At 45.7% G+C, this 12,266-nt stretch overlaps 1 protein-coding gene across 1 annotated transcript; it reads left to right on the top strand.

Annotated features, from left to right (window-relative positions):
* The first annotated feature begins 2,574 nt into the window (after positions 1–2,574).
* On the top strand, positions 2,575–11,911 carry PRKRIP1 (PRKR interacting protein 1). Its single transcript, XM_082201605.1, has 6 exons — positions 2,575–2,760; positions 6,862–6,940; positions 8,884–8,984; positions 9,377–9,462; positions 10,159–10,226; positions 11,233–11,911. Exons 1-6 carry the CDS (start codon positions 2,644–2,646, stop codon positions 11,334–11,336), a joined length of 555 nt encoding a protein of 184 aa, XP_082057731.1. The 5' UTR covers positions 2,575–2,643; the 3' UTR covers positions 11,337–11,911.
* Positions 11,912–12,266: the final 355 nt, after the last annotated feature.

Genomic DNA, 12,266 nt, shown 5'->3' with positions numbered 1-12,266 from the left:
CAGAGGACTGTTCTCTGTTTGAAAGCATCTAATTTCTGTTTCACAATAAAGGATCCCAATAAGGGAGACAAAGGGCCTAGAAGTTACCCATCAAGAATCACAATGCTGAGATAAACTGTACTTCTACTTAACCAATTGTATCCCCCCCCCCAATATTATTAATTTTTTGCCCCTATTGGTGTGCATTAGCAAATGCAAACATTAAGCAAACTGGTATCTTCCCCCCTCTTTTTTTTTGATGACACGTACATGGCCACTATATGCAAAAATATTAGTCAAAGGCAATGTGAGAATAGACCTCAACCTTCAATTTTGCAGGGCTGAGTCAAAACATTTAACTGATGGGTTCCACCCAAAGCTGTGAAAAGGTCACAGGCTGCTGTATGGAGGATGTAGCATCTGGCCTGATCACTATCTGGTCCATGGGCACTTCTGCCACTTCCTGGTAGAGGTTTGCATGCAGATCATGTTGCAGCTTTCAGTTGCCAGGAAGCAGCGGTTGCTGCTGTGCTCATGGCAGGCCAAGCATGACTTCCTCCATCTGCTGCTAATATCCCCAGGGGTTTCGCTTGCCCCTGCATGGAGCAATTTGTAAGTAGAGCCCCCTGGAGGCTGCTGCATTGCTCATTTTGCTAACCCTGAGCGCAAAAAGAGCAAGGAGTGTGGTGGAGTCTCCTTCTCTGACAAGCAGAGGCTTGACAACCATATGTCAGGAGTGCTCTGATGGTGTTTCCTGCTTGGCAGGGGGTTGGACTCGATGGCCCTTGTGGTCTCTTCCAACTCTATGATTCTATGATTCAATCATTCTCACGATGTTTCACACATATCGTTTCCTTCTCCCAGATAATTTCCTACATAATTTTTAAACCAAAAGAAACCCAATACAATATTTTCAATTCAAAGTAGGATATTGCTGCCCAAATTGTGTGAATTTTGTGCGTATGGTGGGTTCACTTATAATCTAATCTACAGCAACAGTATGAATCATTGTGCAGAACAATTCTCTTATTGGAAAGCCACCCGTATTGGCCCTATTCCGGTTTTTAGAAAGTTAAGATTTCATCCAGTGTGGCTATAGCAGTTAGTATGTAGGACTAGGAAACACAGGAGACCAGGGCTCAAATTCCCACTTGGCCATGAACTATGTATGCCACCTTGAGCTCTTTGGAGAAAAATGTGGGATCTAAATGCTACAAATAAATACCCCTGCCCCGGGGTTTGTTCAGTTTTTTTGGACTAGTAGGCTAGGTGGTTGCTGTGTACTGTAGTAGTTGCCATATCTTGCTGTGATATCAGCAAATTTTGTTGCCTTTAGGGTGGATTTTTCAACTGCTTTGTACCCACATGGACATTTGTACTGTAGATGTTTGAGAGCCCTGCCAAGGGCTATAAAGTAGTTGATTGGGTGGGTGGTTCAGGAGGGGAGAGATCATGAATTAATCTTGTTATGTACTGAGAACAATAGGATCCAAATTGCAGCAGTCTGATTAGTCCTAGAACAATAGGATTCAGAATGCAGCAGTCTGATTGGTCCTAGAACAATGCAGCAGTATGATTGGTTGGCAGGAACCACCCAATCCTGCTCCAGATTGAAGTGAATCCACAACCTGATTGGCTTACAGTAGAATTCCGGAATTAGCCAATCATGTGCAGCCCATTGTGTAAATAGTGTATATAAAGCAGATACTGTGAGGGGACTTTCATTCATTCCTCCTCACCACTATGAGCTGAATAAAGAGCATGAAATCACTTTGCGACTCTGAGTATATTTCAATCTATTTAAAATATCACTTAACTCAGCCTCCTTTTAAAAAAAAACACACACACCACAAGCTCTGCTTTCCTAGGTTATAAAGGTTAGGCTGTTGCTCTAAGCTAAGAGACTCTGCTGAAAGCTCCTGCTGGCAGTGCAGATCAAAACCAGCTAAAATCTGTGCTAGTATATCTATGATGGAGTGCAAGGTCCCCACTTAAAAGTGCAATAGGTAACTGGTATTTTTTAAAAGTTGCCATGCAATATGTTCATCAAAAGCGTGAATAGGAATTGTAGGGTTGGAAGGGACCCTGAGCATCATCTGGCTCCACCATCTGCAATGTAGGAATATGAAGCTTTAACGTTTGAACAATGAAGTTCCTCGAAGCAGCTGGCAACTAACATTGACACCATTGGTGTAACTTAATGCTGTGGTGCATTTTTTATTTTTTAAAAAATTATCACTAGCTGCCAAGCTCTGAGAATAAAAGAAACAAAACTAATCCTTACGTTGTGTGAAGGATAATTAAATTTGGCATATAAAGAAAAACAGAATGCAAAAAAAAAGACCGCGAAGGATTCTGGGAACTCCCCCCCCCCTCTCCCATCGCCTCAGAAGCGACGCTTAACACGCATTTCGAAAGAAAAACCAACCGCCGTTTCTGGCCTGTTTTTCGCGCCTTCATTAATATGTAACAGACCTCATGAATATTGCCGGAAAGGAGGCGGAGCGAAGGGGAAGGCGCGGGACAAGGAAAGGGAGGGAGCCCCGCCGCCCCGCCCCTTTCGAAAGATGCCTCTATGACCGTCGCCCTCCGTGACGTCATCGGTCGGGGCCGCGGCCTTTTGCGCAGGAGAAGGCGGAGGGGAAACCAAAACGGGGGGGCAGGATGGCGGCGGGGCCGACGCGGCCCTCCCGGCCCCGCAAGGAACCGCAGCCGCTGGTCATTCCCCGGAGCGCAGCGGACGAGCAGCGTCTGAAGCTGGAGAGGCTGATGAGGAATCCGGTGAGGGGGCGGGGCATAAGTGTTGGTGGGCGTGGCTACTTCTCCCCGCTCCCACCCCTGCAGTGTAGGCACCAGGGCCTCCAGTTGGGGATAGGTGAGGTGGAACCCCCCCCCTCAGTAACTACCTCTTACTCAGTTTGCTTCAATGAAGCTTCAATCACCCCCCCTTTTATTTCCTCTTTTCTCTTATATTTGGCAGTCCTGATCTGCCCTCACCAGGCTTGCCCACTAATATATTTTTCCCTCCCCCGATTCCTAGTTAACTTGTATGAAGAAGGGAGTACAGTAGTACCTCGGGTTACATACGCTTCAGGTTACATACGCTTCAGGTTACAGATGCCGCTAACCCAGAAATAGTACCTCGGGTTAAGAACTTTGTTTCAGGATAAGAACAGAAATCGTGCTCCAGGGGCGCGGCGGCAGCAGGAGGCCCCATTAGCTAAAGTGGTGCTTCAGGTTAAGAACAGTTTCAGGTTAAGAACGGACCTCTGGAATGAATTAAGTACTTAACCCGAGGTACCACTGTATTTGCTTACCCACAGGGGGAATCAAGTGCACATAAGGGGGAAATTCCATGTGCGCGCGCCCCGCTCCTCTCTCATAATACTGGAACCTGAGTTTTGACAGACAAAAGGAAGTACTTCTTCACACAGTATGGAATCTGTGGAACTCACTGTCACAGGACGTGGCAGTGGACACCAACTTAGAATGCTTTAAAAGGAAATGGGGAAGCTGATGGAGGATAAAGGCTGCATTATGGCTATATTCTACCTCTAGCGTGAAAGAAAGGCAGAGTGTCTCGGAAGACCAGTTGCTAGGGAACAACAGCAGAAAAGTGCTATCGTGCTCATGCTGTGATCATGGGTGTCCCAGGGGTATTCTGTTAGCCACTGCGGGGAAAGAGGATTCTTGGCTTCTAGTCTTATTCAGCACGGCTCTCCTTATGTTCCTATGCCACAATCCTGTTGATCCGTATCCTTCCCCTATTCATTTGCATTATTAGGTAATACTAGACCACTCATCAAAAATGATGGCAAAAACAAAAATGAAGGGTGGAATGAGGACTTTAGAGGTCTGGGAGAATAGAATAGAGTTTGCCTGGTGCCCCAAAAGTGAAACAAGTAGGGTGGGAGTTTCTTCGATCGTGTGGCACAACACAATATGAGTCTATACTCTGATACAAAGTTGAAGGTGTTGGTGCCCTCATCCCATCCTGTTTAACCAGGCCCTTTGGCAGTGAGCATCTCCTTCCGCCTTGCATGTATGCACTTATTGGCTTGCATGTATGCACTTATTGAACAAATTTATATGTTGATTTCCCCCTATTTAGGTCTTTGAGGCAAATTACAAATGTAGCTTGAATCTCATTGGTTTTGTACTTGGTGGGAGTAGGCATCTGCCTATAGACCTTACAGCCTAGAGCACTCCCAACAGACTGCTGTTACTTTGTGCTTGCCTACTCTGCAGGACTGAACAGAGCTCTCTAGGGTAGCTCTCCATGGATGCCTCTATGGCAGCATAAAAAGAGAAGGCATATATTTAAATGGTCATCCATTAAAATATGTATATATATATATGGCTGCTTTTCTGTGCAGATGCCTTTTCAAACTGAAGTACAATCAAAAACAACAAAAAGATACAAGGAACAGCAATGCAAAGTTTTAAAACTACAACTCAGCAATAAATTTCTTTTTAACAGAGCCAGATAAAAACTTATTCACCCAGGCCATCTCTCAGCTAATAAACATCATGCCTGAAAGGCCAATTGAAGATTATAGGCCTTTTCAAAAAGCCTGCAATTTGGAAATACAGTGGTATCTCAGGTTAAGTACTTAATTCATTCCGGAGGTCCGTTCTTAACCTGAAACTGTTCTTAACCTGAAGCACCACTTTAGCTAATGGGGCCTCCTGCTGCTGCCACGCCACCGGAGCACGATTTCTGTTCTCAACCTGAAGCAAAGTTCTTAACCTGAAGCACTATTTCTGGGTTAGTGGAGTCTGTAACCTGAAGCGTATGTAACCTGAAGCGTATATAACCCGAGGTACCACTATATCTGAGGGAAGGGAATGCCATAGCTGTGAGGCTACCATAAAGAAGGGCCTCTCCCACATGGCCACCCACCTTGCCAGGGAGTCGGGACACTTGGAGAGCCTCTGAAGCGGATCTTTAAAAGTGTGGGCAGCCCAACAAGTAAAAGTTACTTATTCTTACAACATAGTGCATGTTGACTCTGAAGTAAAGGTGCTTCCACGCTGTCAGTGTTTTCAGGTGGGATTCAGCCATATCCTGGCAAGCTCAGGCTGCACAAAGAAAGCTGATGTGAAGCTTTTGCGCAATAAAAGTTCTTCCGTGAAAGATCAGAATTAACTGCTACAGAAAGTGACCAGGAAGATGCATTGAAAAGTGTGGGATAACGCTTGCTTTGATGCAATGTGGTCCAGTCCCCCCACACCAACATCTGGAGGTGACTTGAGTCTCCACTTAATAAGGCTTACTCCCAGAAGGGGACTGCAGTCCTGAGTAGAACATGCTTTTAAATGTGCATTGCCCTGAACACTTTGTGTGTGTAGATTCCTAAATGCAGTTAAATGCATAAATTCCACTTGTGTAGTTATTGCAGTGAGTGCTTGTGGAGAAGGGCAGGGGAGAGCTTAGTGTCCTATTCTTCACATCCTATCTCATCCTAGTGTCTTTACTCATAAGTAACTTTAATCCTGCAGTTCCCTTCTGAAGTCCTTTGAGGGAACACACATCTGTATATGTGGGTACAGCTACCTGACCCTACTCTCCTAAGCACATTCAGCAGAGATCTCACCAATTCTGTCCATCGCTCCGAGCTGCTCTGTGTGTATGCATGTGTGTGCGTGCACATCCATGCATACATGTATGTACGTAGCATGGGATTGTATTCAGCAAGAAAACCTGTTACAGTGGTGCCCCGCAAGACGAATGCCTCGCAAGACGGAAAACTCGCTAGACGAAAGAGTTTTCCATTTTGGAGGTGCTTCGCAAAACGAATCTCCTATGGGCTTGCTTCGCAAGACGAAAATGTCTTGCGAGTTCCTGCGGGGTTTTTTCCTCCCCCCCCCTTTTTCTAAGCCGCTAAGCCGCTTATCAGCTGATCTGATAAGATGATAAGCCGCTAAAAGCCGCTAATAGCGCTAATCCTCTAATCCGTCAATGGGCTTGCTTCGCAAGACGAAAAAACCGCTAGACGAAGAGAATCACGGAACGGATTCTTTTCGTCTTGCGAGGCACCACTGTACTTCATTATATTCTCACACATAGAGAAAATGGGTTAGGGTGGTTAATCCCCATTCTGAGAGCTTGAGCCAACACTTGACTGGTTTTTCTGGCAGCAGGAGAAGAAAGGAAAAAGTACAGTGGTACCTTGGGTTACATACGCTTCAGGCTACATACGCTTCAGGTTACAGACTCCGCTAACCCAGAAATAGTACCTCGGGTTAAGAACTTTGCTTCAGGATGAGAACAGAAATCATGCTCCGGTGGCGCAGTGGCAGCAGGAGGCCCCATTAGCGAAAGTGGTGCTTCAGGTTAAGAACAGTTTCAGGTTAAGAACGGACCTCTGGAACGAATTAAGTACTTAACCCAAGGTACCACTGTAGATAAGCTGCAACACTGAGGCAGGCAGAGAAGTGCAAACTTCCCAATCCAGCACGCTGATGGGGATGCAAGTCATCCCTACCCCAGTCATCAGCTCAATCATTTGATACATGGGGTAATAAGAGTAGATAGATCAGTTGAGGAGAGGGGAGGTCTGTGTGTGACCTATATGTACCTGTGTGTGTTCTTTGTGTATATGTGTGTGAGAAGGCCACACCCACCCTGGCATGTGATCTCCAGAGGGTGGCCAAGAGTGAATATAGCCCTCAGATCAAAAGGATTTATCACCCATGATATAGCTAGTGTGACACTTTATTGTCTGCAGCCAAATGCCCAATAAATTCTCGGGCAAAAAGATCAGTTCTGTTTTCCTTAATGTTCCCACTTCTGTTTAGATCCGTGCTTTAATAGCTTTGAAGAATTGCTCTCTCCTCCTAGAGAAACAGTGTCACAGTATTGCTCATTTCTTGTTGCAGGATAAGACAGTTCCAATTCCTGAAAAGCTCAATGAATGGGCGCCCCGTCCGCCTCCAGAATTTGTCAGAGATGTTATGGGTAAGTAGCTATTTTTAGGTGGCTTCTTAGCTTAAGCACTGTGCTTCTAGAGGAATGTGCTTAATAGGGAAGGGAAATAGATGAGGACTGAGTAGTCATAAGATAAGGGGCTTGAAACTTTGAAGGGGATGAGGGGGTGTTCTTGCAGCTATCTTGCCCTTGCCATATTACCAATTATTTTTCACTGGCATTTGGGTGATTATTGGTATGAGTCACACTTCTGAATCCCCAAGGTTTGAAATCATGTGTGACGTTTGTGACCATAAACACAGAGAATCAGAAGAGTGAATGATTCAGGCAATGAGATGTGTGCACACTTAAAAAAGTAATGTTTACACTGATGAGAAGCAGCATAGACAAATGGGGTTCCAAATCTGGGTCTTCTGTAGCCAGGGCTCTGTGTATCTGTCATGATCAGGAGTGTTGCTTTCTGAGAACCCTGGTCTTCACTCTAGACGAAAAGCAGGTTTCTAGCCTGCATGGCTGAAAAGATATCCTTCAAAATGGTCTAAGAAACCAGAGGAGTTGCTGGATTAATTTTCAGGTGCCTGTAGCCAAGATCTCTGTGTCCATCATAGCTTCTTAACCCTCACTGTGACTAATAAAGCTAGAATAAATATGCAAAATACTAAGATTTGGAAATTTTGTTCAATTCAGCATAATTTATGCTAGCATATAGAGTTTGTGTGTAACAGCAGAAGTTACCTTTAGTGAAATGAATCCTTACTTGGAGCACACCTTTAATTGGAAGGCACTCAGAATGAGACTTAGTATAAAATAAGAAAGCTTAAGTTTATTAAGGGAAGTTCATTATTTTTAAGAGAGAATTCTTTTGTCCTAGCTAACTAAGTAGTTGGTGGAACAAAGAAGCCATGCTTGCCTCTTTGTTCTCAGAAGATACTTCCAAAATAAACTTGCCACTTGAGTTCCGGAGAAAGTTTGAGAGGGGAGACAGAAATGAAAGAGGATGCAGCTTTGACTTCCAAGGACAGAATCACAGAATTGTAGAGTCGCAAGGGATCCCAAGGGCCATCTAGTCCAACTGTCTGCAATACAGGAATCACAACTAAAGATTCTCTGACAGGTCAGCACAGAGATCAAAGGGAGAGAGGCGGCTTGGAGGTTTTTAACCACACGCAGACCCTTCTAAGCAAAGTGAGCTGCACCGCAACGTCCAGCAATGAATAAACATGCAAATTTGTACTTTGTCTTTATAGCATGGTTTATACACAATCCCATTCCCACGGGTAAATCATAAGCTTTCCCACTGTGCTAGGGAGCATTACGAGCCTGTATCTAGACAACTAATATTTGCCTTCCTATCATCAGCACAACAAACCAAAGGGGAAAGCGGTGATAGCATTTGCTCTATTCCAGCCAAAGGAAGGGCAAGGAGAAAATGGCACGAACAAGGTTTCTAGGAGTCCCCAAAAGCAAGGTCCCTAGTGTGGCTGCTGGTTTCCCAGCAAGCTTTCTGTGTACATTTGGGTTTTTTCCCCATATGTGAAAAGGAGAATTTCTTTTCAGGCTCAGACTAATTTCCTACTTGTATGAAATGTGATCAAGCCACTAGTGAAGCTGCCTTTCATAGAGTCAAGCCTGCCCTTGTTCATCTAGCCAACTACAGTGGTACCTCGGGTTAAGTACTTAATTCGTTCCGGAGGTCCGTTCTTAACCTGAAACTGTTCTTAACCTGAAGCACCGCCGGAGCACGATTTCTGTTCTCATCCTGAAGCAAAGTTCTTAACCTTAGGTACTATTTCTGGGTTAGAGGAGTCTGTAACTTGAAGCGTATGTAACCCGAGGTACCACTGTATTGTCTCCTCTGGCTGGCAGCAGCTTTCCCATCGCCTGCTACCTGAGATCCTAGGAGGCACCAGGGTCGCCGCCTGCACTTGTAATGCACCTGCTCTGTCAATAAGCTGTGACCCCTTCCTTGGCAGGTTCCAGTGCTGGGGCTGGCAGTGGGGAATTCCACGTCTACCGACACCTTCGCCGGCGAGAATACCAGAGGCAAGATTTTATGGATGCCATGGCTGAAAAGGTTGGGTGATTCCTTTGGCTGACCGTTTCTGAGTTGTTGTACTGCCTCCTTCCCTACAGACCCTATCAGGTGTTAAAATCAGTGGAGAATTACCTCTTGGTAGTTGTGCCATCCTCTGAAGTTTGGGGGTGGCAGCCTGGGAGAGGGCATTCCCTGCAGCAGCTCCTCGGTTGTTGAATTGCTCCCCCGGAGAGGTGTGCTTGCCACTTTCACTCTACAGTTTTCATGGAATGCTGAAAATGCACCTCTTCGCTCTGACCTTTGCACCTGAAAAAGGTGTTTTCAAAACCCACCCTATTCCCGTGACTGTAATTTGTTTCAGCTTTCTAAATAATAAATTGTTGCAGCCCGCCCTGGGATTGTAATGACGTGTTCCCTGTGATTTGTCGCAGCAAAAACTGGATGAGGAATATCAGAAGAAGCTAGAAAAGAACAAGATTGTTGCGGAAGAACAGACAGCCAAGCGCAGAAGGAAACGGTGAGGTCAAAGTTGTACAGGAAGCCTAGGGAAACAGGATCCAGAATGAGGGGAGGCAGGAAGGGTCAAGGGCAACAGTTCAATATTTGTTTACAGTCCAAAATGACTTAAGGGCCAGACTAGAGATTCTTCCTTAAGAAGAAGCTACCTATCTTGTTTTCCCTTAAAGAATTGCAGGCGCAGGGTGAGGAGAAATTCTTGCCATGGGAAGGCAGCATGTGTAGACAGCAGATTTGATCTCAACAGTGTTGTGCCGTGATTGGCATAGAGGTCTGATTTTCCATGTGGCTAGGAGCCTTAGTGGGGGAAATCTCCATTGACAGAAAAACAGGATACAGTATGTAGCTGCCAGTCCTATGAAGGAATAATTCCAGTTTTTACCTCTAGGTGGCTGCAAGTCCACCTGTCTGCAGTTCCTGAAAACAGTTTCCTAGAGAGGCAAATTTCATCCTACCTCTAGGATTATTTGGGAACAGATAGCAGTTCCCTCCTGGTAAACAAGGCAAACATGTTTCAAAGCTGTTCACATGCTCTTCCATCAGCAGTGAAATAGGTTGGGTTCCAGAGCAGTAAGAATTGGCGTTTGAACAACTACACAGCTCAGTTCTCTTTTTGCTAGCATCAGGGTTGGAATCTGCAGAATGTTGGGGCAAAGGGCATCTTGTTCATTTGGAGCATTTAATCCTTGATTTACAGGCAGAAGTTGAAAGAGAAGAAAATGCTGGCGAAGAAGAGTAAGCTTGAACAAAAGAGTGAACATGCAGGTAATGTGAAAACACATCTTCTGGAGTTCAGTTCACCAGGAGACTCCTTCCGCTCTCAAGTCCCCACTGAAATGAATTGAGCTTCTGCAGCTTGTGCCTGCATCAAGATGTGGGTATCTTCCAGGGCAGCACAAATGACAGCACAGCTCCTGATGAGAGAGAAAGAGGTTGCATAGAGCAGCCTTCCCCAACCCAATCTGCTTTTGGACTACAATTCCTGTCAGTCCCAACCAGCACCGATGGGAATTGTAGTCCAAAACATGTGGAGGGCACCACTGGAGGATCAGAAGCTCCATGGACTCAGATGAGTTGAGGCAAAGCAGCTGCCCTCTCTGCAGGGACAAAGAACTCTCAAAACCATATCTGCAAAACCAAGGAAGGAGGAGCCGTTCTGTATAGTAATCCTAATCCTGGGTGCCTGAGGCAATGGGAGGACTGTTGCTTCCAAGTTTTTTGGGGGGTTCACCGAAGTGCAGCAATGTCTGTAGGAAGGGGAGGCTGTAGAGTTCGCAGCCCAGTGGGGAACATGACCTTGATTCTTGAAATGGGGAAGAGTTGCCCAATGTTGTTGTCCCTACCAGTCTGAGAGAGTTGGAGAATTAGGAGGATTGCTCCTCCCTAAAACAGGCCTGCCAGAATTTGTTGGACACCAACTCCTATCATCCCTACCCAACATGCCCAATGGTCAGGGATGGGAGTTGTACTCTGGCATCTGGAGGGCCACAGGTTCCACATCCCTGGCCTAAAATGTGCCTCGCCATTTTGGGGAAGGCAGGGAGAAAAGAACTGCCTTGCCTTTGCTGGGAGAGACCAAAAAACCTCAACTGTAAGTGGCCAGCCATACCTCTGGAAACTCACAAGCAGGCCAGAAATGCATTTTATCTCCACCATCTGATCCACAGAGCTCTGAATTTGATGGTTCCATTTACCTATCAATCCATAATATTATTCAGTTCTTTCTTCCCTCAAGCAAGTAGCCTGATCATCATGTTTTTACCGGCTACAGATTCCGACCATTCCCCAAAGCAGCAGACCAGTGAAGAGGAAGACGAAGGTACTTCTGAGGAAGAGGATGATGCTGAAAAGCCCAGCTTCAGAATGAGAAGATGATGGCGCTGACTCTGTGGCTGGTATCCAGGTGCTGTTGAAGAGCCTGGCGTCTCAGTTGAACAGGCTCTTCTGAGCTGTTTCAGACCTACACCACGGCAGAGGTGTTGCCATAAGGACCCCGCAGGGGTATCGACATCGGAGCCATGTGAAACGAAAACCTCTTCCAAGCTTGCTTCTGTAACTGCTGTGCAGTCTGCTTACAGGGTTTCTGGGGAAAGATGCCAGCATCCTGCCCCTGTGGGCCTTCTTGTTCTTCCTAGCATTGCTCCAAAGTGGTGTCTCTCTGAAGGCTAATGCTTTATCCTTCTGTGTTTTCAGGCAGACCCTTTCCCCCTGAGAGACCCAAGTACACAAATGGATTTGCGTGACCTTTGCTCTCGGGCAGAGAGCGATCTGGCTTTTTCTGTAACTGAACTTGACACAAACTTATTCGGGAATTTCGGTTGGGGTTGTCTTCACAATGCTGCTGCAAGAGTTGGTTTACCAACACTGCAAGGAGATCGCTCTCTTTGTTTCAAAAATGTGGTGTAAAACTTCTGCCCTAAAAGTTAATAAAAGGGGGACATCTGAGTGTTTTCTTGCCTGTTCATGATTGCTGTTTATATTGGGCAAATTAATGGTGAAAGAGAGAGAAGTGAGCAGCGGGGGATTGCACCTGTCACTTAAAAATCTAAATATACCCACTGAGCCTACAAAGGTTGGGGACCACTGCAGTGTGGTGTGGAGACTCCCAGGATGGTGCAGAGATCTCACAGAAAAGCTGTTTTGAGAAGGGACTTCAAGGATGTAGGTGCAAGGATAAAATAGGTGTAAAAGGAGAATTCCTGAATGCCAAGATCCAAGTTTGGGGCAAGAGCTCTTTGGCGAGAAAACATCAGCAGAGATTTAAAATCACAAAATATGCAGCAAAGTAAAGCATGGAAATATAGG

This window comes from Podarcis vaucheri (assembly GCF_965113315.1).
Source record: "Podarcis vaucheri genome assembly, chromosome: 15".
NCBI classification, from domain to species: Eukaryota; Metazoa; Chordata; class Lepidosauria; order Squamata; family Lacertidae; genus Podarcis; species Podarcis vaucheri.
The sequence above is the reverse complement of the archived record's forward strand: the minus strand, read 5'-3'. Positions and strand labels throughout refer to the sequence as shown.

What these genes read in the sequence shown, in the direction of transcription:
- PRKRIP1 (XM_082201605.1), top strand. Translation starts at nt 2,644, where the DNA reads ATGGCGGCGGGGCCGACGCGGCCCTCCCGGCCCCGCAAGGAACCGCAG. An exon ending in TGGATGCCATGGCTGAAAAG is followed by an intron (nt 8,985 to 9,376) that starts GTTGGGTGATTC and finishes GATTTGTCGCAG; the next exon opens with CAAAAACTGGATGAGGAATA. An exon ending in GCCAAGCGCAGAAGGAAACG is followed by an intron (nt 9,463 to 10,158) that starts GTGAGGTCAAAG and finishes CTTGATTTACAG; the next exon opens with GCAGAAGTTGAAAGAGAAGA.